This window comes from Silurus aristotelis (genome assembly GCF_946808225.1).
Source record: "Silurus aristotelis genome assembly, chromosome: 28".
Taxonomy (NCBI): Eukaryota; Metazoa; Chordata; class Actinopteri; order Siluriformes; family Siluridae; genus Silurus; species Silurus aristotelis.
In genome coordinates this window covers 7,954,766-7,976,522 of record NC_139601.1, presented here as the reverse complement: position 1 = coordinate 7,976,522, position 21,757 = coordinate 7,954,766, and the positions used below count along the sequence as shown (strand labels likewise).

Genomic DNA, 21,757 nt, shown 5'->3' with positions numbered 1-21,757 from the left:
TAATGAATTTGCAAAGATTTCTAACAAACTTCTTTCACAATGTCATTATGGAGTATTGTTTGTAGATTTTGGAAGAAAATACTGAATAGTGAGTACTTTCTGCATACACTGTAGCTCTCAAGTGGAATATAATAATGATTATATTCACAAAATGTATCTGTTTTGACTAGGGATTTTTTGTTGCATATACAGTATGTTTTGAAGGGGTTTAGAGGGTTTCCCGGGTAAAAGTTTGAACATCCCAGCAACGTCTCCACAGTAGCCAAAAAGACGCGTCAGACCTATCCATTAGTCTCTCTCAATAGCCAGTTTTTATCCAGACACTCAACATTGGCCATGCCTTGCAGCCATCAGCAGGACATGATACAGCAATGCTGGGATCAATAGCTGTGTAATTAGGTCCCGAAGTCGTCAATGTCCTTTGCTCTTTATGGGTTTATAGTACTCTGCCCTCTCTGCTGAACACTGGCTCCCTTCACTTCAACTTCTGTCAGTTTTGCCAGCATTCAAAATATAGTTTGCCACAAAAAAGTACTGCATCTAAGGGAATATGTTTTGCTGTTAAACCAAATTTTGCAACTCAAATGCATCCAAATGTACATACCACTAATTTTTCACTTAATGTTTAATTTGTGAAAATCTTGATTGATTTGTTCAGTTTATGTACTAAGCAAGTTGTACCGAAAAATTTTACAGAAAAATTGCGGTATGAATACATGTACCATTACACCCCAAAATGAAAGACATAAAAATGTAGGCAGAGACACATGGCATTTATCTGGATAAATTTCTTGGATAAACAATTTTTCAGTACAATGCTTTCAGGTCCAGTACACATGTGTACCGAATGCAATCCTTTTTACGTGCGGGACACAGTTAAAATTTCTCTAAGGTATGTATTCAGTGGAGGACCGCAAGTGTGTTTACTCTCCACCTCACACTTTGAGTATATTATTATTATTATTATTATTATTATTATTATTATTATTATTATTATTATTATTATTATCAATAAACTTGAAAACATACACAACAATTGCAGGGGTTAAAAAAAGAAACTAGAGTTAGCACAGTGTCACTGTGGCTACAAAGTGGCTAGCGGCTAACGTTAGCGCTATGGATTATTTAGCATTTTGTGTGCAGTTTCAAGAATTTCTCTTAAAAGGAGAAAATCCTGACAATTTCACATATTGACGAAGTGTATAAATAAAGGATGGAAGGAATTAAGACATTTGTTAAAGTATGCTGAAATAAGTAGAACAATTAAGTAGATCATATATTTAGAAAAGTACATATTGAATGTAAAATACACACACACACACACACACACACACACACACACACACACACACACACACACACACACACACACACACACACACATCTGTACCCAAATGAGGTCTAACAAATGAAAACTAATAAATGAATTTTTCCATTTATTTATTTGTGCCAATTTAATTAATTACTCAGTGTAAACAATATAATAAAAAAAGTATACAGCATTAATTGAATTTATTTTACTTTTATAAAATATTATTTTATGTATTATTCAACCAATCACGCATTTTATTTATTTATTTTATTCAAAATTGTAAAAAAAATTGTAAACTGTTGATGTTTACAAATGTTAATAATAATGATAATAATAATGATGATAATAATAATAATAATAAAAAAAATAATAATAATAATAATAAACTGAGTTAATAAAAAAACTACAAGCAATTTTATAATTTGTATTTCTTCCCCCGACTGTACAGAAATTTCTGTTGGTTAGGTTCCAAATGAGAATGATAATTTTCAGAGCCGCGAGTTCCGAACCGCAAATTATCATGGGTTGACTGTAATCATTGTTTATTTAATTAGTGTTGTATAATCAGTGTTGGTTAATTTATTGACAGAGACTGAAAAATAAATTTTGTAAGTCGCTCTGGATACAAGCATTTGCTATATGCCATAAATAATAAAAATATTAAACTTTTTGAATGGAAACAAGTCTGGACCAGAAACACTGTTTTGATTTTTTTAATTGGCAAATATCAGTAATGACAGAATGGCTCAATCACCTTCACAAAACAAATTTTATTAAAAATTAGATATTTATATTGTAAATATTGAGTTTTGGGCCAAGCAGTCCTAATATTTAGTTGAAGTAAATTTTGTTAACTTGTTATTGCATGTCTTTTAAAGGTAAATAATTGTGCAATGACTGTGTAATATTCCTACCTGCTTTTCTGCTTCCCATGTGTCCATAACTATGAGGGTGGTTTCTTCTCCATCCACTGTCAGTGTCCTTTCATACATGTCCTCTGAAAAAGAAAAGACAGAAATGTATATCCATATAATCAAAATAATCTATAGGAGAAAACATAACTACTGTCATGATTTCAAGCTGTATCAAGCACTTTACTTTTAGGCACAAACCTTGTTACTTTGACATACCATTAATATGTTTTAGACAGATGATTGATAAGACCCCAAGGTATTCTAACACAAAACACTTCTTGTTTAGCCCTGATTTCCTTGAAATGTGCTGTTATTTTTCATCTTCATGCGAAGTAAAAATAAGGAGAGTATGATGCAATGGAAAAAGCATTGAGCTATGTCTGGTTTGGGCTGATCTTATGGCCAGTTTAACAGGAAGATGAAAACATACTTTGCTTTTGGTTAAAACAGACCTTGTCTGATTTTTCCACTTCAAATCCATTCAATCACAATCCACTGTGTGCTAGGAACACTAAAAGCCGATACAAGATATGCAATATAATATTATATAATGATAATCTAAAAAAAAATGAGTGTCATAACCAGTGCAAATACAAATGCTACAATCCATGTATTCAAAGAAAATTTAAATGCCTGATTGCATGTCATTTATTTGGCATGTTATTTATCATTCCATAGGTCATAAACCTTAAATGCAATACAGTACAATACAATACAATAAAAACCATGCAATGAATAAACAAATATGAAAGTATCTGAAGAACAAAGATTTGCTTGTATGCTTCGTGACTCAGTTTTGCTTTATTACTATGCAAGTTCTGGAAGTGGATATTCACACTCATAAAATCAACTGCTAGTTATGTTGATACAAATCTACAGTGGGTCTTCCAAAAATCAGGTTATGCGACATACCTGGGTAAGTTTAAGGGTTAAATAAGTGGATATCCTCAGCTTTCGGTCCCACAATTCACTTTCAGAGTATGTAAGGTGCCATAGCAACTTATGCTCAGAACAAAACCTGCTCTGGAGCAGGTTCAGTTTGAGGATAAGTTTGTTTCAGAGAGGTGACGGAGCATAGAGTGCCCATTTGAAGATGATCTAGTAAATGTGGAAGCACAGATAATTCGATCTTTCTGTGAGGGGATGACCACGTATCGGTGTTTTAGTATCCAAATAAACATTTGCGGAATAGTTATCGTTTATTTAACAAATCTTTTAAAATCATACATTTCATGTGACACGCTTAACACAGAGCAAATTTTGTGCATTCCCCTTTGGTTTCTTTTGGGACGAGGAGTTTTTTGTAGAACAGAAGATGCGGAGCATGTGGGAAAGGTTCCTACACACATTTGTGCAGTTCTCCATTATCCACTGAGAATCATTGAAGAGGAATTCCACAGAGTGGCAGGTTTGTCTTTTCTATGATATTCTATGAGACACCATTTTAGTTACATAGCACTACTAAATCTATCCATATATCAATACTGTTTACAGCCACAATCAATAAAATGTTTCTACTTATATAACTTTCAATTTTAGGTTTCCCAAATGTGATTGGGGTGCATTGGTGGAACCCACATTCATATTAAATCTCCTTCAGTCAATAAAGGACACTATGCTAATAGGAAGTAAATCCATACCATGAATGTGCAGGTAACAATATATTATTGGTGTTCAATCTTTTGGTCTTTAAACCATTAAATCACCTATACATGATGTCAGAATGGGAATCATCATTGTGCCACACATTTTAAACAAGGTATATTTTGCCTTACATAATGTTTTTTATTTTAAATATTGTGTTATTTATAAAATTATACACTTTAACTACCATTATAGAACAATTCAATGGTTACTTGCTGGGGACAGAGGGTATCCTTGTCTGCCGTATATGATGACACCCTATCCACAGGCACAATTGAACCTGGCCCACAGCAGAACACAGGTAAATGTGGAGATGACTATAGACATCCTTAAGGCAAGGTTTCAATGCCAACAAGAGCTAAGTAAACCCAGTAGACCAAAGAGATCGCAGTGTGGTATGAGACATGAAATTAAATAAAATCAGTTAACAGTCAAGGTTGTTTATTCTTTTTTATTTCTTTATTTGCTGTCATAAAAAAGACATTAGAATTTTTGCTTTATATAACATTCAACAACAAATGACAGATTATTGTTCATATACTGTGCACCTTAAGCTGCTTCTCCTGCAGTTAATTGTCAAGTCTGGGATTTTTTAAGTTAAACCATTTGTTCTCCATTTGAAGATGTATAAAGTCCATCTCCATGTCACTCTTTCTAATTTGCCTTCGAAGATGGACTTTATACAGCCCTTTGGCAGGCAACTAGAAAGGCAAAATATTTCAACATGACTGATAAAGTTTGTAATACAATCACAGAACAAATATTTTCGAAAAAGACGGCTCCATAAAATTTCTCTCATTGCTAAGATTCTGGATGGAGGTACATGAACCCTCATCTTTATGTACAGCCATTTTCTGTCAAATGAAAATGACAATTTTGTCTTATTTAAAAAAAAAAAAATGGGGGGGGGGCATTATATACATCGTATCTCTATTGGCCTCGCTGCATTTTCAATTTCTGTCACAGCAGAAGTGGTCTTTTCATCTTCATCCTACAGTGTAAATAAGTATGGAATGCTTGTTCTACATTTAGACACCTAAAGACAATAATCACTTACAACTGTGACAGAGTGTGTTGTTGCAGTAGGGTCCAATAATACAGTGTAGCCATCAAGACAAGTAAACCAATAGGAAACTCAATGTATATTCTGAAACAAACACAACTGCTGGACACCCCTCCTGTTACATGCCTCAGCCTTCTTCCTTTGGCTACATAGAAATTACTAAATTACATGAAATACTAAATTTCATGGCTTCAGTAACAGTTTAGTAAGTTTAAAAAATATGACCTTGTTGAAGACACAAGAAGCTAATATATATTATATAATTTTTAGTCTATATGCAAATACAAACCCGATTCCAAAAAGTTGGGACACTGTACAAATTGATGCAGTCTGGCATTGTCATGTTGGAAAATGCAAGGTCTTCCCTGAAAGAGACGACGTCTGGATGGGAGCATATGTTGTTCTTGGAGAACTTGGATATACTTTTCAGCATTGATGGTGCCTTTCCAGATGTGTAAGCTACCCGTGCCACATGCACTCATGCAACCCCATACCATCAGAGATGCAGGCTTCTGAACTGAGCGCTGATATCAACTTGGGTTGTCCTTGTCCTCTTTAGTCCGGATGATATGGCGTCCCAGTTTTCCAAAAAGAACTTCAAATTTTGATTTGTCTGACCACAAAGTGTTTTCCACTTTGCGACAGTCCATTTTAAATGAACCTTGGCCCAGAGAAAATGCCTGCACTTCTGGATCATGTTTAGATATGGCTTCTTTTCCAAATCAAATCAAATCAAATCAAATTTTATTTGTCACATACACATACATGCAGAGTATGACATGCAGTGAAATGCTTTATACGACTGTCCGGCATGAGGAAATAGAATGGGGAGAAAAAGAAAAAAAAGAAAAATGAATTATGATTAAATTAGATTAAATGAGATAAATAAAAAAGAATAATCTATGTAAAATATAAAATATATAGAGATATAAAGATATTCATTCATTCACTCCCGCTTATCCGTAATTCGGGTCGCGGGGGCAGCAGTCTAAGCAGGCCCCCGCCTTCGACTGCTGCCCAATCCTCACAGCACCGTCCCTTACGGTCCCTCCTGCAGGTGGTAAACCCACGGGAAGGCGGCCCCACGTCACTCCGACGTCACTGACCTTGATATTTCCCTCGTAAGGGACCCCCGGAGCATAGAGGGTTAAGGGCCTTGCTCAAGGGCCCAAGAGTGGCAGCCTGGCGATACCGGGGCTTGAACCCCAGACCTTCCGATCGGCAACCCAGCGCCTTAACCGCTGGAGCCACCACTCCCCCTTTATCTTTATATAAAGATATATATAAGGAAAAAGTGTATATACAAGGTATGCTTATGGATACAAGGTATGCATATGTACAGTAAACAGTAATCACAGAAGGTGGTTGATGTGATTGTCCTTTAAAGTAACCGTGTGCGGTGTGGCGTGGTATAAAGTGCACTGTGCTGTGCAGGTCCACAGTTAAAGTGACGGTCCAGAGTTTAAAGTGTTGTAGTGCGAAAAGAAAAAGAAAAGAATTTTCAGAAAAATGTGACAATGGAGAGAGTGGACTAGCTTTTAGATCCTGGGTGTTTACTGGTTCAAACTCCGAATGGCTTGCTGGAAGACGCTCCTCCTCATTCTCTCTGTGTTTGCTTTCAGGGAGCGGAAGCATTTACCTGAACGCAACAAAGAAAAGAGTCCATTGTTGGGATGGCTGAGGTCCTTCACAATCTTCCTGGCCCTGGTACGGCATAACGTGCTGTAGATGTCCTGCAGGTTAGGGAGCTCGGTGTGGATGGTACATTCAGCTGAATGCACCACCATCTGGAGGGCTCGCCTGTCCTGCATGGTGCTGTTCCCAAACCAGGAAGTGATGCTACCCGTCAGAACGCTCTCAGTGGTACAAGTGTAAAAAGTCTTTAGCACCTGAGAGGGTAGTTTAAAGTCCCTTAGCGTCTCAGATGGTACAGACGCTGCCGGGCCTTCTTCACCAGGGTGTTGATGTGACAGGACCAAAACAGGTCCTGTGTGATGTGAACACCTAGGTACCGGAAACTGTCCACTGTCTCCACTGGGGTCCCGTTGATGTTTAGTGGTTGGTATGACCGCTCCTGCTTCGTGCTGAAGTCCACTATCAACTCCTTAGTCTTGCTGACGTTCAGGAGAAGGTTGTTCTCCTGGCACCATCTCTCCAGGTTTTTAACCTCCTGTAGGTAGGCCGTCTCATCGTTTGTTGGCGATCAGACCCACCACAACAGTGTCGTCAGCAAACTTGATAATGGCGGTGGAGTTGGAAGTGGCCACACAGTCATATGTGTACAGTGAGTACAGCAGGGGGCTCAGAACACAACCCTGGGGAGCTCCAGTGCTGAGGGTGAGGGTGGATGAGGTGTGTTTTCCCACCCGTACGGCTTGTGGTCTGTCTGTCAGGAAGTTAGAGATCCATTGACACAGCGGCAGGCTGAGTCCCAGGACCTCCAACTTAGAGGTGAGTGTGGAGGGAATTATTGTGTTAAATGCTAAACTGTAGTCCACAAACAGTATCTTTGTATAATTCCCTTTTCTGTAGTCCAGGTGGCTCATCGTAGTGTGGAGGAGATGAGCAATGGCGTCCTTAGTAGAACCCGACCTGTGATGCCATCTGGTCCTTCTGCTTTCCTGGTATTCACTCTTCTGAATGCCCTCCTCACGTCATGCTCTGAAATGGTGAACGTGTTCACCTCTCCGGCTCTCTCGGCGTGCACGCTGTTCTGTAGTCCGTGATTGTTCTTAGTCTCTGCCACCGGCTCCTAGAGCCACCATGTTGGAATTGTGACTCTAGTTTCCTCCCGTAGTGCCGCTTTGCATCCTTCACCACTCTGCAAACACTGTAAGACGCAGCCTTGTAATCGACCATGTCCCCGGTGGTGAGCCCCGAGTTGTAGGCAGCAGAGCGGGATCTCAGAGTGTCGCGGATGGTTATATCCACCCACGGCTTCTGGTTGGGAAACGTTCTGATGGTGTTTTTTGCAACGTATCATCCGCTAGTTTCCCGATGAATCCCACAATCACTTCCGTAAACATGTTGACGTCATCAGAGCTGCGCCTGAACTTGTCCCAGTCTGCGTCATCCAAATCGTCCTGCAGAGCGGCCATCGATTGGACAGTCCAGCACGCAACCTCCCTCTGAACCGGAGCTTCCTGTTTCAGCCTTTGTTTGTAAACAGGCCTGAGGAAGATGGCGGCAGGGTCCGATTTCAAAAAATGGTGGACGTGATTGTGCCTTGTAGCTGTTCTTGAAAGGTGTGTAACAGTGGTCCAGTGTCCTTTCGCCCCTGGTGGGGCAGGTGATGTGCTGATGAAAGTTCGGTAGTGCGTGCTTGAGGTTGGCACTGTTAAAATCTCCTACCACAATGAGCGCAGCGTCCCGATGCTGTGTTTGGTGAAGTGTTAGTGTCTCATGTAAATCCCATACTGCAGTGTCCGTGTCCGCTTGAGGTGGAATATAAACGGCACAGGCTTAGTAGTTCCAGGTTTGATGTGCAGGAGCGTGAAAGGGGAATGATGCTCGCGCTGTCGCTCCAATGATTGTTCACCATAAGACACACTCCACCTCCTCTTGACTTCCCCGACTCCAGTGTTCTGTCCATGCGGTAAACCGAGAAAAATTCGGCCGGCTGGATGGCGTGGTCCGGTACTGCTGGGTTCAGCCATGTCTTGGTGAAGCAGATAAGGTTGCAGTTTTGAATGTCCCTCTGGAACTTGACCCTTGCCCTGTAGTCGTCGAGCTTGTTCTCCGGTGATTGGATGTTGGCTAGCAGGATACTAGGTAAGGGATTGCGGTGTGCGCATGCCCTCAGCCTGTGCCTGACGCCGGTTCGTTTCCCGAGCGGACGCCGGTACGGGTCGCGTCCTTTGTTCTCCCCCAAGATCTCGCTCGGCCAGCATGGGTCTGGGTTTAAAAATGGTGAAAGGTGAGTGCATTGTACACCAATAGATATATGAGTGTCTCTGTCATATCTAATGATGTCCAGCTTGTGTAGATGGAACTGTAACTAAGTAAATAAAAGTATAAAATAAACAAAAAAGGAGAAAACGTAGCCGGAGCAGTCATGACGGCAGCTGACCTCACCTAAACCATTATTAAAACATAACTAAGAATGTAACTTGCTTTTTTCCGCCTTGTGTTTCCATGGTGACTCCTGAAATCAGCCAAATCATGAAAATGTCTTTCTGTACATGCCGTCCGCGTGCATTAACTTTGGGTTACCAATAGGATCATCACAGGGGTTTTGGAACTGACCAGTGGCGGGCGGTCAGGGCAAGCAAAGCCTTCTCTGCTGGCCTAAACACTATCAGAAGCACTGACTACATTTACAACCTAAATTTCAATATTTCTTTCATTAAATTGTATTAATTTATTCCCAACATTTTATTCTCATTATTTTATCGTAGAGTATTCTCGTAGCATTTCTCTTGGCTGCACTGCTCCAGTACATGTATGTAAATGTTAGATTTTTTGTCCAATCAGATTTCCGCCTCTATGTGCTGCCATGTCAATCACATCTGCCCAGGGCCTGCAAAGTCTGTACTGCTGGTAGATTTCATATTCGACTCACAGGCCCAGAACAGTGTCAGCATTTATACGTCCTCTGATTGGTTGGTCAAAGGAAAACTGTTATAGCCAAGTTCGACTGGCAAAACACGTGTGTAGTGCTCTGTACACATTAAAACATCAGAGTTAGACTTTTTTTTTGCCTACGGAGGAAGAGAAATTGATTTAGTTTTAGACATACTTAAAAATACAATTTCAAGAAAAAGCTAGACATCATGAGGAGAGGTCGGCCAACCTCGAAGCTACTGTAACTGACATACCCAGAGTAAGCAAGTTTGGGGTTAATTAACTAAGAGTCCAGTGTATTTGTGATGGTAACTTAATCTTGCATTTTGGCCTACTTTATCTGTTGATTGTTGACAAAAAAACTACATGCTAGTGATGTAACACCTTTATTGTATCCATTTTTACCACATTAACAACCCTTTGCACAGTTTTCCATTTTACAATTGCTTAATAATTCTTTATTAAGCAATTGCAAAATGGGTAAACTCGGTAAAAACTAAATGTAAGACCAGCTGTTGCTTGTCTGTGCTGTTTTCAGTTTTTCTATTTTCCACCACCCCCTTGTGTTGGCTCTGTCTTTGGCTCTCTACTGTCAAATAGGTGGCGTCACCTATTAATTGTAGCAGAGGCCTGGAAAAAAGGGACCAGTAAAGAGCAAGAACCTAATAAGAGGAGGCAGAGCCTACATTTTAAAAGCAACAACATGAGGTCCTGCCTGGGAGGAAGAAAGGAGAAGTGAGAATTATTTGCTAGTTGCCCTTTAATAGAAGAATTCTATTTATTAATTTTTTTAGACCTTCCCATCCTTAGTTGGGATGAGGATGGGTTCCCCTTTTGAGTCTGGTTCCTCTCAAGGTTTCTTCCTCATAACATCTAAGGGAGTTTTTCCTTGCCACAGTCGCCACGGCTTGCTCATCAGGGATAAATGCACACCATTCACACAATGTCTGTTGTGAAAAGCGCTATAGAAATAAACATGACTTGACTAAGTTCTGAAGTGAAACAAAGTTTGTATAAAGAAATTACATTGGAGTGAATTAAGTTATATCACAGTTACCTAATGTTAGGCCGGAAGAACGTGCCGGAAACCGAAGTTCCGCAGAACGAAGGTTTAATGAAAATGAATGCAAAAAAAGGAAAAAACGGCAAAAACAACAAAGTACTTAAAGTTCCAGTGAACCCAGGTAAATCCTTAGAAAGGTAAAGTCTCTAAAATACACAATCCACAGGCAAAGGTAGTAATCCACAGCGGTATGGAAAGTCCGTAGCAAGACGTAGTCCTACATTGTCCTCCAGTCTAAGCTGTAGAATGGACGGAGATACGATGGAAGCGCCGGCCTTAAATAGGAGGTGATCTGATGAGTGTCAGGTGCGTATAGTTAGTACGATGGAGAACTGCTAGGAGTGATAGGTGGTTCTGGGGAAGGTGTGGCTGGTGGATCCCTGACACCTAAAAATAAATCTGCAGGTCCTGATGGCTTTAGTACTGAATATTATAAAAAGATTTAAGAATAATCTTGCACCAATGATTTATCATTTGATTAAAAGTGCAACTGCACACAGTAAATGTTCAACAACAATTTATCTAGCAGGTATAGTATTAATTCCAAAGCCTGGAAAAGATAAGTTGCAGATGTCGTCCTATCGTCCGATTTCTCTCATTCCTGTTGAATCAAAGATTATAAGTAATATTTTAGCTAATAGACAGAAAAAGTACACATGTTTAATTGTTCATTAAAACCAGAACAGTTTTATGTCCAATAGACACATATACTTTAATTTGAGACAGCTGTTTATCATAATTTATAACAAGAAAAACTCAAAGATGTGCCATTTCATTAGACGCTCAACAAACCTCCGACCAGACAGAATGGAAATATATATATATATATATATATATATATATATATATATATATATATATATATATATATATATATATACATATATATGAATGGAATAGGATTTAAATGCAATATCTGAAAGTCTGGAATATGTTTATGATAAAATCATAAACATATTCCAGACTTTCAGATTTTGAGTTTGAATCCTATTTGAGAGACAATTGTTAATGTACACCCTAGAGCCAGTGGTAACGTATCAAAATTGTATAAGTTACTATTAGATAAAGTGGACAACAGTACAGAAAAAATGAAACATGATTGGGGAGAAGAAATGGGTTTTAACATTCATGACAATAGATGGGATGAATGCTTGAGAAATGTACATACGTTCTGTGAATCATCTGATTCAGTTTAAGGTCATTCATAGACTTCATTACTGCAAATCTTTCGACTTCATAAAATGTATCTGATGATTTCTTTAAACAGTAATAAGTGTAAAACCTCAGTACTCAGTACCATATTTCATTTATTATGGTCATGTTGTAAAATTCAGCCATTCTGGCAATGTATATTTAAATTTCTTTCTGATGTGTACTCTATCAATCTGGCACCTGAGCCTTGTGTTGTACTATTGGGAGCAAATAGAGCTTTTTGTAATATATATCAAACACAGGCCATCTCATTCTGTATGATACTTGCATAAAGACTTATAGGGGTTAGTGGATTGTTATAAAGTTCTTTTTTGTTATAAATGTAAAGTTTAATAAAGCATGTATGCATTTACATATACGCATTAGCATGTACATATTTGTGTGTTATGAAGATATATATAAATACTATTTTTGTTCAAACAAACCGCAACAACTAAAGTGTTATTGTTCCTACACTCCACTGGGCCTAGCCAAGGTAGGAACGTAACAAGTGGTGGCTTGCCTGGGATCTGTTTGGATAGGGATAGTATAGAGTTGGTTATTGTGTTTATGGTTAATTGTGTGTTCTGTTTGACTGGTCAATAGTCATGGCAAGCTTTGATCTCCAAGCGTTTGTTGATTCTCCAAGTCTGGATGTTTTTGAGAGGTGTCAAGAGGATGACCAGTTAGAAATAGCTGCTCACTATAGTGTACCAGATTCTAGGACTCAGTCCAGAAAAAAGACTACTGCACCTCCTGTAAGGCCTGTCCCTATGCCTTGTTCTGCTAGCCCTGTTCCATCAACACCTGCTTTTGATGTTGGTAAAAACATTGTGTTGGTTCCCCCCTTTCAGAGAAAGTGGAGTAGACATTTATTTCAGTGTTTTTAAACATATAGCTATAGCCTTAAATGTGCCTGAGGATGTGTGGTATTTTGTGCTCAAGTGTAAGCTCATTTGAAAAGCTCGGACAGTGTGCTTTTTGTTGTCCTTTGAGGATAGCTTATGGTATGAGGTAATGAAAGCAGCTTATGCTTATAAGTTGGTCCTTGGAGCCTGCAGGCAAAGGTTCAGAAATCTTGAAAACTTCCTTTACAGACATTTGTAGAGTTTGCCCAAGAGATAGAAACCTTGTTGGACAAGTGGTGTGCTTCCAGTAAAGCAAGTGACTTTGAGTCCTTGAGGGAGCTTCAAGTTATCAGCCATTTGTAACAGATGGCACATGTTCTTCAGTACCTGTTAAGATTCTTTGTGATAGTCATTCATTCATATTAGCTGGTGTTTTATCTTTTTTGAATGGCAGGCTACTATTGTAGTTTTGTAAAAGTATTTCTACTGTTTCTTTCCTCACATCCTTGCTTAGTGCATCCAAACCAATTGTTTGGACTCTGGATTGCCAACATGCTTTTTACAGTGTGAATGCCATGTTATGTGATGCACCTGTACTTGCAACTCCAGATCTTTCTAAGCCTTTTAAGCGTGAATTTGATGCAAGTGCAATAGGAGCTGGAGCTGTGCTGTTAAAGGAGGATGCCTGTGGAATTGACCATCCTGTATGTTATTTTTCACGTGAATTTAACAAACATCAAGTAAAATACTTTACGATAGAAAAAGAAGCCCTAGCATTGTTGCTTGCTTTGCAGTTTTTGAAGTATGTCCGCTCTGCTATGCTCTCTCGAAACCCCCCCCCATATTTTTTTTCATTTTTGCTAATTGGAATCCGTTTGATAGACAGACTTTCAAGGTTCTCTACAGGAACAAAACAATAAGCCTGAAAGAGTATTAAAATCTTTTGTAATCTAATACACAAATAAAAATCATAAAATGTAAACTAAAACTTTGATGATGATGTTATAAGTATTTTTTATTACAAAAAAAGTTAAATAGCATTAGTCTGTGCAATTTGCTTTGGGAAAAATTAATAAAAACAGCTGTGTATTCTTCATGATTACATTACATAAAGATTAGATTTTTAGATCTACAAATCCATTTCCAAAAATTTTGGGACACTGTAAAATGTAGATTAAAAACAGAATGGCATAATCTGCAAATCACAGGCCATGTGGTGTAGCATAGCCAGATGTTTTTAAACATGCTATCGTCACTCCACTCTTAAAAAAAAACCCCATCTTGACCCTTCTGTTTTAGCTAATTTTAGACCCATTTCACACTTACAATTCCTCTCTAAAGAACTAGAGGAACTATTTTATGTATGACAACAATTTTTAAATGAAAATTCAATTCTGGAGAAATTTCAATCTGTTTCAGAACATGTCATAGCACTGAGTCTGCCCTATTAAAGATTCACAACGATATAATGCTTGCAAGAGATAGCAGCTGCCTAGTTGTGATGATCCTTTTAGACCTCACAGCAGCCATCATAATCATAAGATCATGATCATAAGATTATTATCTCTCGGCTAAAAACCTGGTTGGAATTTGGGGTACAGTGCTCGATTGGTTCACATCTTACATATCAAATAGAAGTTTTTCTGTTAGATGGGGTGACAGCTCATCTTTGAGCCTCCCTCAACTCTATCGTGTACCACAGGGATCGATACTTGGCCCGGTGTTGTTCTCCCTATATATGCTACCTCTAGGTAATATCATTAGAAAACTCATTTAAACTCATCCAATTATAAGTTCCTTTAAAACCAGATTCACTTATTGCGCTCCAGTCCTTGTCCGGCTGTTTAACTGACATTTAATATTGGCTGGCTAGTAATTTTCTAAGTCTTAATGGGAATTAGTGTAAATGTATATTATTTAGTACGCAGGAGCAGTCTAATTTTTACCTAAGGGGTCCCGCACCAGAATTTAAAAACGAGGTTCGAAACCTTGGCATCATATTTGACAGCAATTGACATTTTGCAAGGCATGTAACCTCAGTTGTAAAAACAAGCTTCATTCAACTCTGTTTACTATCAAAGGTGAAGCCTTTTGTTTCGATAAAAGACACAGAAAAAGACATTAATGATTTTATAAGTTCTAAATTGGATTACTGCAACGCTCTTTATTTAGGTTGATTAATTAATCAGTCCTCTCTTAATTACCTACAGCTGGTTCAGAACGCTGCAGCAGGCTTTCAACAGGTACCAGTAAGGGTGCACACATCACTCCGGTCCTTTCCCCTCTCCACTGGCGTCCGGTACAGTACAGAATTCATACCATCAGCGATGCAGGCTTCTGAACTAAGCACTGATAACAACTTGGGTTGTCCTTATCCTCTTTAGTCCGGCTGACAAGGCATCCCAGTTTTCCAAAAAGAACTTCAAATTTTGATTCGTCTGACCACAGAACAGTTTTCCACTTTGCCACAGTCCATTTTATATGAGCCTTGGCCCAGAGAAAACACCTGCGCTTCTGGATCATGTTTAGATATGGCTTTTTTTTTTACCTATAGAGTTCTAGCCGGCAACGGCGAATGGCACGGTGGATTGTATTCACCGACAATGTTTTCTAAAAGTATTCCTAAACCCATGTTATGATTTCCATTACAGTAGCATTCCTGTATGTGATGCAGTGCCGTCTAAGGGCCCGAAGATCACGGGCATCCAGTATGGTTTTCCGGCCTTGACCCTTACGCACAGTAATTGTTCCAGATTCTCTGAATCTTTGGATGATATTATGCACTGTAGATGATGATAACTTCAATCTCTTTGCAATCTTTCTCTGAGAAACTCCTTTCTGATATTGCTCCACTATTTTTCACCACAGCATTGGGTGAATTGGTGATCCTCTGCCCATCTTGACTTCTGAGAGACACTGCCATTCTGAGAGGCTCTTTTTATACCCAATCATGTTGCCAATTGACCTAAGTTGCAAATTGGTCCTCCAGCTGTTCCTTATATGTACATTTAACTTTTCCGGCCTCTTATTGCTACCTGTGCCAACTTTTTTGGAACGTGGAGCTCTCATGAAATCCAAAATATTTGGCATGACATTTCAAAATGTCTCACTTTCAACATTTAATATGTTATCTATATTCTATTTTGAATAAAATATAGGTTTATGAGATTTGTAAATGATTGCATTCCTTTATTTATTCACAGTTTGTACAGTGTCCCAACGTTTTTGGAATCGGTTTTGTATTTAAATGAACTTATCCATTTGCGCACCCATCGTGGGGTGACCGCGCTTTCGCAGTGGCAGCTCCTAAGCTTTGGAATTCCCGCCCTTAAAATCTTACCTCTGAAAGGGAATTCTCTACTTTTAAAGCTAAACTAAAGACCCACTTATTCACCAAAGGATTTGTTTTGTTGTAGAGGGTGTGCTTAGTCTTCTGCTTCTTAACGTTTATTTTATTTGTTGTGTTTTAATGCTTATTTTATTTTTCTTCTATTTTAGTTTTTACTCTTTTTTCTTTTTTTAAATATATTGCTACTTTTTTTTTTCTTACTTTTATGTTAATTTTAATTTTATTACTATTTTGCACATTGCCTTTTGCAATAGGTTCTACCTAGCAGTTGTTAGGTGCTACATAAATAAAGTTTGAATTGAATTGAATTGAATTGAATTAAATATGTAAGGCCTTCCCTAAAATAGTGTTGTCTAGATTGATGCATATGTTGCTCTATTGATCATACTCGCAGACCATTTGGAAATTAGAACGTAAATGGGGTCAAACTAAATTGTCAGTATTTCAAATAGCATGGAAGGAGAGCCTCCTGAGTTATGAAAAATCTCTTATTGCTCCTAGATCAGCATATTTTTCTACCCTCATAGAAGATAACAAGCATGATCCTAGATTATTAGTTTTTTTATTTAGTACTGTAGCAAAATTAAATAGGAATAGAAACACTGCACTAACATGCACACCATCAACAGGCAGGGATGATTTCATGAACTTTTTTAATGAAAGTTGAAAATCAAGCAAAAAAACCCAATTCTATAAATAACCCTGTAGACCCCCACTACAATTATAACAGATCATCATTTACAAAGTTTTACTCTTATTCAAGCAAATTAATTAATTTAATTTACTTCCACATCAAAAGCATTAACGTGTTCTAGATCATTTACCTATATGTTTCGTCAAACAAATAATTCCAGAAATAACTGAACCTATTCTAAATATAATACATTCTTCCATTAGCATTGGTTATGTACCTATATCTTTCAAACTGGCATTTATTAACCTCCTGAATAAAAAAACTGAACTTGACCCCTGTCAGCTGTCCAACTATAGGCCAATATCAAACCTCCCATTTATCTCAAAGATTCTAGATAACGTTGTAAGCACAGCAGTTCTGCTTATACAATTTCAGTCAAGATTTAGGCCTTTGGGACATTAATGGTTGAAGTGATAAATGACTTGATATTGGCTTCTGATCATGGCTGTGACTCCGTGCTTGTGTTGCTTGATCTTATTGCACTTTTTGACACCTATGATCATAATCTCCTCCTTGCTAGACTAGAAAATGTTGTTGGAATTAAGGGAACAGCTCTCTTCTGGCTCAGGTCTTATTTGACTGATCATTATCAATTTGTTGAGTTAAATGGTTATTTCACTACACTCACTGAGGTAAAGTTTGGTGTTCCGCAAGGATCTGTCTTAGGCCCACTGCTTTTTTCTTTATATATGCTGCCACTGGGGAAATTATACGTTAACATAGTATTAGCTTCCATTGCTATGCTGATGATACACACAGTACATTTCAGCAAAGCCAGATGAGAGAGATTATCTTAACAATGTTAAAGAATGTGTAAAAGACATTAGACAGTGGATGCTTGATTAACGTCCTTTTGCTCAACTCAGATAAGAGTACCGTAATTTCCGGACTATTAAGCGCACCCAAATATAAGCCACACCCACTGAACCCGTTCAGTCTAATGTTATGGGGTTCAAGTTTTTTGCTTGTATCTTGTGAAACCGTGAAAAACCCAGGAAAAATTCATAAATTAGCCGCTTCGTTGTTTAAGCCACGGGGTTCAAAGCGTGGGAAAAGTAGCGGCTTATTGTCCGGAAAATACGGTACTTTTACTAGGACCACCTGCAGCTAGAAGTAAACTCTCGGATTACCTATCATCTCTGGATGGTCTTTTTGTTTTAGCATGTACAGCAGTCTAAGATCTTAGTGTGATTATTGACTCTAGTCTTTCCTTTGAGGCTCATGTGAATAACATTACCAGGGCAGCCTTTTTTTCACCTTGGAAATATTGCTAAAATAACAAACATGATGTCGTTACAGGATGCAGGAAAACTAGTTAATGATTTTGTTACATCTAGATTTGACTACTGTAATGCTTTACTGTCAGGATGTTTTAGTAAGTGCATAAATAAGCTTAATTTAGTCCAGAATGCAGCAGCAAGAGTCTTTACCAGAACCAGGAAATATGACCACATCACCCCTGTTTTAATCAGTCTACACTGGCTCCCAATTAAATCTCGCATTGATTAAAAAATGACACTACTGTCGTATAAAGCACTGAATGATCTTGCACCACAGTCTTTAGGTGAACTTTTGATAAATTATAATACCCCACGCCTACTTAGATCAAAAGGTGCAGGCTATTTGTTGGTACCTAAAGTAATGAAGACTGCAGCAGGGGGAGATCGTTCTCTTAAAAAGCCCCTCAGTTATGGAACAGCCTTCCAATTAGTGTCGGGACTCAGACACAGTCTCAGTGTTCAATTCTATGCTGAAAACACATTTATTTATACAAGCCTTTTCTCAGTAGGTCTTTCTTAGGTCTTAGATCTTTCTTCTACGGAGTCCCAATTTACACCCTGATCACACTGTATAGTGTCCTTAATATTTAAATAATGAGAATGCTTAACAATCTTTATTTTTTCTATTCCTTTCACCCCTCTTCTCTCTCTTCCTCTCTGTCTCTGTCTGCCCCCCCTTCTCTGTCGAGTAAACATGCCGCTGATCAACTCAAGAGCTTTGAGGATGGTTTTAGACTGTAATTAGTATGAACAGTCTACTACAATGGCTCAGGAACACAGGTTGCATGAATAGATCTGCATTTATGCATCTGTTACTACACACATCAACAATGAAACTGTAATAAATGGACAATCGGTGCCACCCAAATGAGGATCGGTTTCCTATTGAGTCTGGTTCCTCTCAAGGTTTCTTCCTCATACCATCTCAGGAAGATTTTCCTTGTCACAGTCACCATTGGCTCCCTCATCAAGGGATAAACAATTATAAGGAACAAACATATAGGCAATAAACTTACACATTCTTTTATACAACCTTATAACCGCTTAATCTGTGTAAAGATGCTTTGAGACAATGTCCATTGTAAAAAGCAAATAAATAAAATAATATTTTTAAGCGCTATACAAATTAAAATGAATTGAAAAATTATTTAAAACCTGTGTATACCTTTCACTATTGATAGTGCACTTTTCAGATGTGCAAGCTGCCTATTCCATAGGGACTAATGCAGCCCCATAGCATCGGAGATGCAAGCTTTGAATCTGAGCATTGAAATTGAACCAAATAGCTAAACTAATTATTAACTAACTAAACTTATTAGTTGCAAAACTAAGAAAAGTTGTTCCTTTTTAGTAACACTCATTTTTCCAGCCTTTTGTTGGCTGTATTCAAAATTTTTTTTGAGAGGTGTTGTGGCCATTAAATTCAAAACTACCATTTTTTGTGCTTAAAATGGTAAATTTCCATATTTTAAACATTTGATATGTTTTGTATGTTCTATTCTGAATAGAATATGGGTTTATAAGATTAGCATATAATTGCATTCTGTTTTGTCCCAACTTTATTGGAATTGGTTTTAGATAGAAACAGTCTGTAAGCATGGACAACAATATAACTTTCAGGAAGAGGATGGGAGTAACTAAATATAAGAATGTGACTTAAATGCAGTAGTTTTTTTTCACCTAATACATATGACTTGCTATATATTAAGAGGAAAATATATTTTACTATTCGGCTCATTATATTTCAACACTGCATTCCTCTATAGTCGTATATTATACGATTATACGGTCATATGGTTACTTTTAGCATCAGATCTAAATTCCTAAAGAGATCTTTTAACAATAACAGCAAAAATAAGAATGTAATCACTTTAATCTCTCCATTGCTAGAGACAATTCATATTTATGCTGTATGTATATAACAAGTCTTCTTCATTAGAGTTATCATGCTTTAAGGCAAATGTATTTTTTTCTTATGTGAATCTTTCTTGAAAGTAAGTTTAAACCTTTTTAAAGTATTAACTTTACCTGAATATTTGTTTATATATGTAATTGTACATTTTACTTGAGAAACAAATTTGGATCACAGTCTATGGTTTTATTTCCTGAGATTTGTATCAAACTACTTCATGACCAGTCAAGCAACAATAGACAATAACAATCAGAACTTAATAATAAGTAAAAAAAAAAAAAAAAAAAAAAAAAAAAGTAATAAATTGAAAATGGTGGTTCCTACAAACACACATTTACAACCACTGCTTTTGATTCCATGCAAGTTTTGAAGTGGACTCACCGCCTATGCAGTTGTGGCCATCTTTCTCCTGGATTCCAGCAAAGATGCTGGCTAGGCTGGACTTGCCGACTCCATGATCACCCAGTAGGATTACCCGGTAAAGACACTCATAGCCTGAGCTGTCGGACTCCCCTGAGTCAGAGGACCACTGGGTTCGCAGGTGGAGTTTCGTTTCTCCAGCCTGGTAGGAGGCGGACTGGGCAAGCGGAGGATGCTCAGGTTCTCTTTGTACTACTCCATGCCGAGAGGAGGGGATCGGAGTACTGGCCCTTCTTCTCACCACTTCTTTTCCCTCTCTCTGTGTGTTCAGTGTCATCTCTTAAAACACCTTTAGCCAATAAAGGAAAGCAATACTTTGAAAGACAGCTTGCCTGAACCAAAAGGTTAGATTCAAAACAGGAGCCCAACAGAATCAAACAAATGTCTTTTGCTTTGTTTTAGATAATGCAGAGTAAAAAAATGAAGCTTTGCACCCCAAGATTCAAGAATAAAAGCATGTGGAAAGATAATGAAAAAGAAAGAAGTCCCTATATTCGAGGCATGCCCATGCGTTTATATTCACTCTTGCGTAGTAGAAATGTGAAGCTGTACTATGAAGTTAGGCTGGAGCTACCTGTAGTCTGGAGCTACCTGTAACTCCTTTGTCTTGTCCTTGAGTTTGGATGAGTTTTGCGGAGTCGCTGCGTGCCAGCTGTGAAGGATGTAACGGTATAGCCCAGGAGTCATAGCGACAACCAGCAAAGTTCCACAACGCCGTTAAAAATGCAAGAGTGGAATCAGGGGCTGTTCTTTCTTTCTTTCTCCCTCCCTCTTTTGCGCGCCGCTCATTCGTCTCACGCTCGGCTTTTCTAACACACGGATGAAATCGCCTGACTTTACAAAAAGTCGCCGTGGCTACTAATCCTGTTTGCAATCATAAATATTTTGCTATTCTATACAGATTGTGTAGCTACAACGAGTCTACACAGTCGCACTCGCAGTCCAAACTCTGCGCGAACAGCACTTTTAGCCATAAACCCACAGACTAATGCTTCCACATCATCCCCGTTCCTGTTTCTGTTTAAATAACACTGATTCGTCAGCTCTGTGGTATCTGGAAACTCTCAAGATAATTCATTCCCAGTCTCCTATGGAGAAACATACCATTTACAAAGTAATGCTGATCTTCCATTCCTGCCTGTTGCTCAGCCTTTTAGTACAGAATTTGGCAATAAACCAGATTCTTGATACAGCAGCACAGCAACATTCTGAAGTTAAATTCCAGATATCTTACAAGTTATCTTGAATGAATCAAGTAAAAAAATAGATGGTAGAGGCTTCATAATTTGTCAACAGTGTAAATAGTTGTAACAGTTAGGATATGTCCTACAGATAGCCTTACCATGAAGACATATTCTCTAAGGCAATGTTGAAACGTTTCCAACTGAAACAACAAAAATAATCAAGGCAGTTGGCCATGCATTGGGGTGATGAAGGCCCTAAACTGTTTATAAAACCAGCCCTGTTCCCACACTTAAGGCAATTACAGCAATGTCCCAAAATC

The 21,757-nt window shown here is 38.1% G+C and overlaps 1 protein-coding gene across 2 annotated transcripts in view; it reads right to left on the bottom strand.

The window, feature by feature from the left end:
* The window catches only part of rem1 (RAS (RAD and GEM)-like GTP-binding 1), a 31,263-nt gene extending 10,004 nt beyond the window's left edge, over window positions 1-21,259 (bottom strand). The window contains exons 1-3 of one of the 2 annotated variants that reach the window (XM_083534278.1): window positions 20,828-21,259; window positions 20,215-20,542; window positions 2,227-2,309 (exon numbers count right to left, since the gene is read on the bottom strand). In XM_083534278.1, the coding sequence (XP_083390404.1) occupies window positions 2,227-2,309; window positions 20,215-20,530 (399 nt within the window). In that variant the 5' untranslated portion in view covers window positions 20,531-20,542; window positions 20,828-21,259. The remainder of the gene's footprint in view (window positions 1-2,226; window positions 2,310-20,214; window positions 20,543-20,827) is intronic. The other variant, XM_083534279.1, reaches the window with a different exon arrangement.
* Window positions 21,260-21,757: the final 498 nt, after the last annotated feature.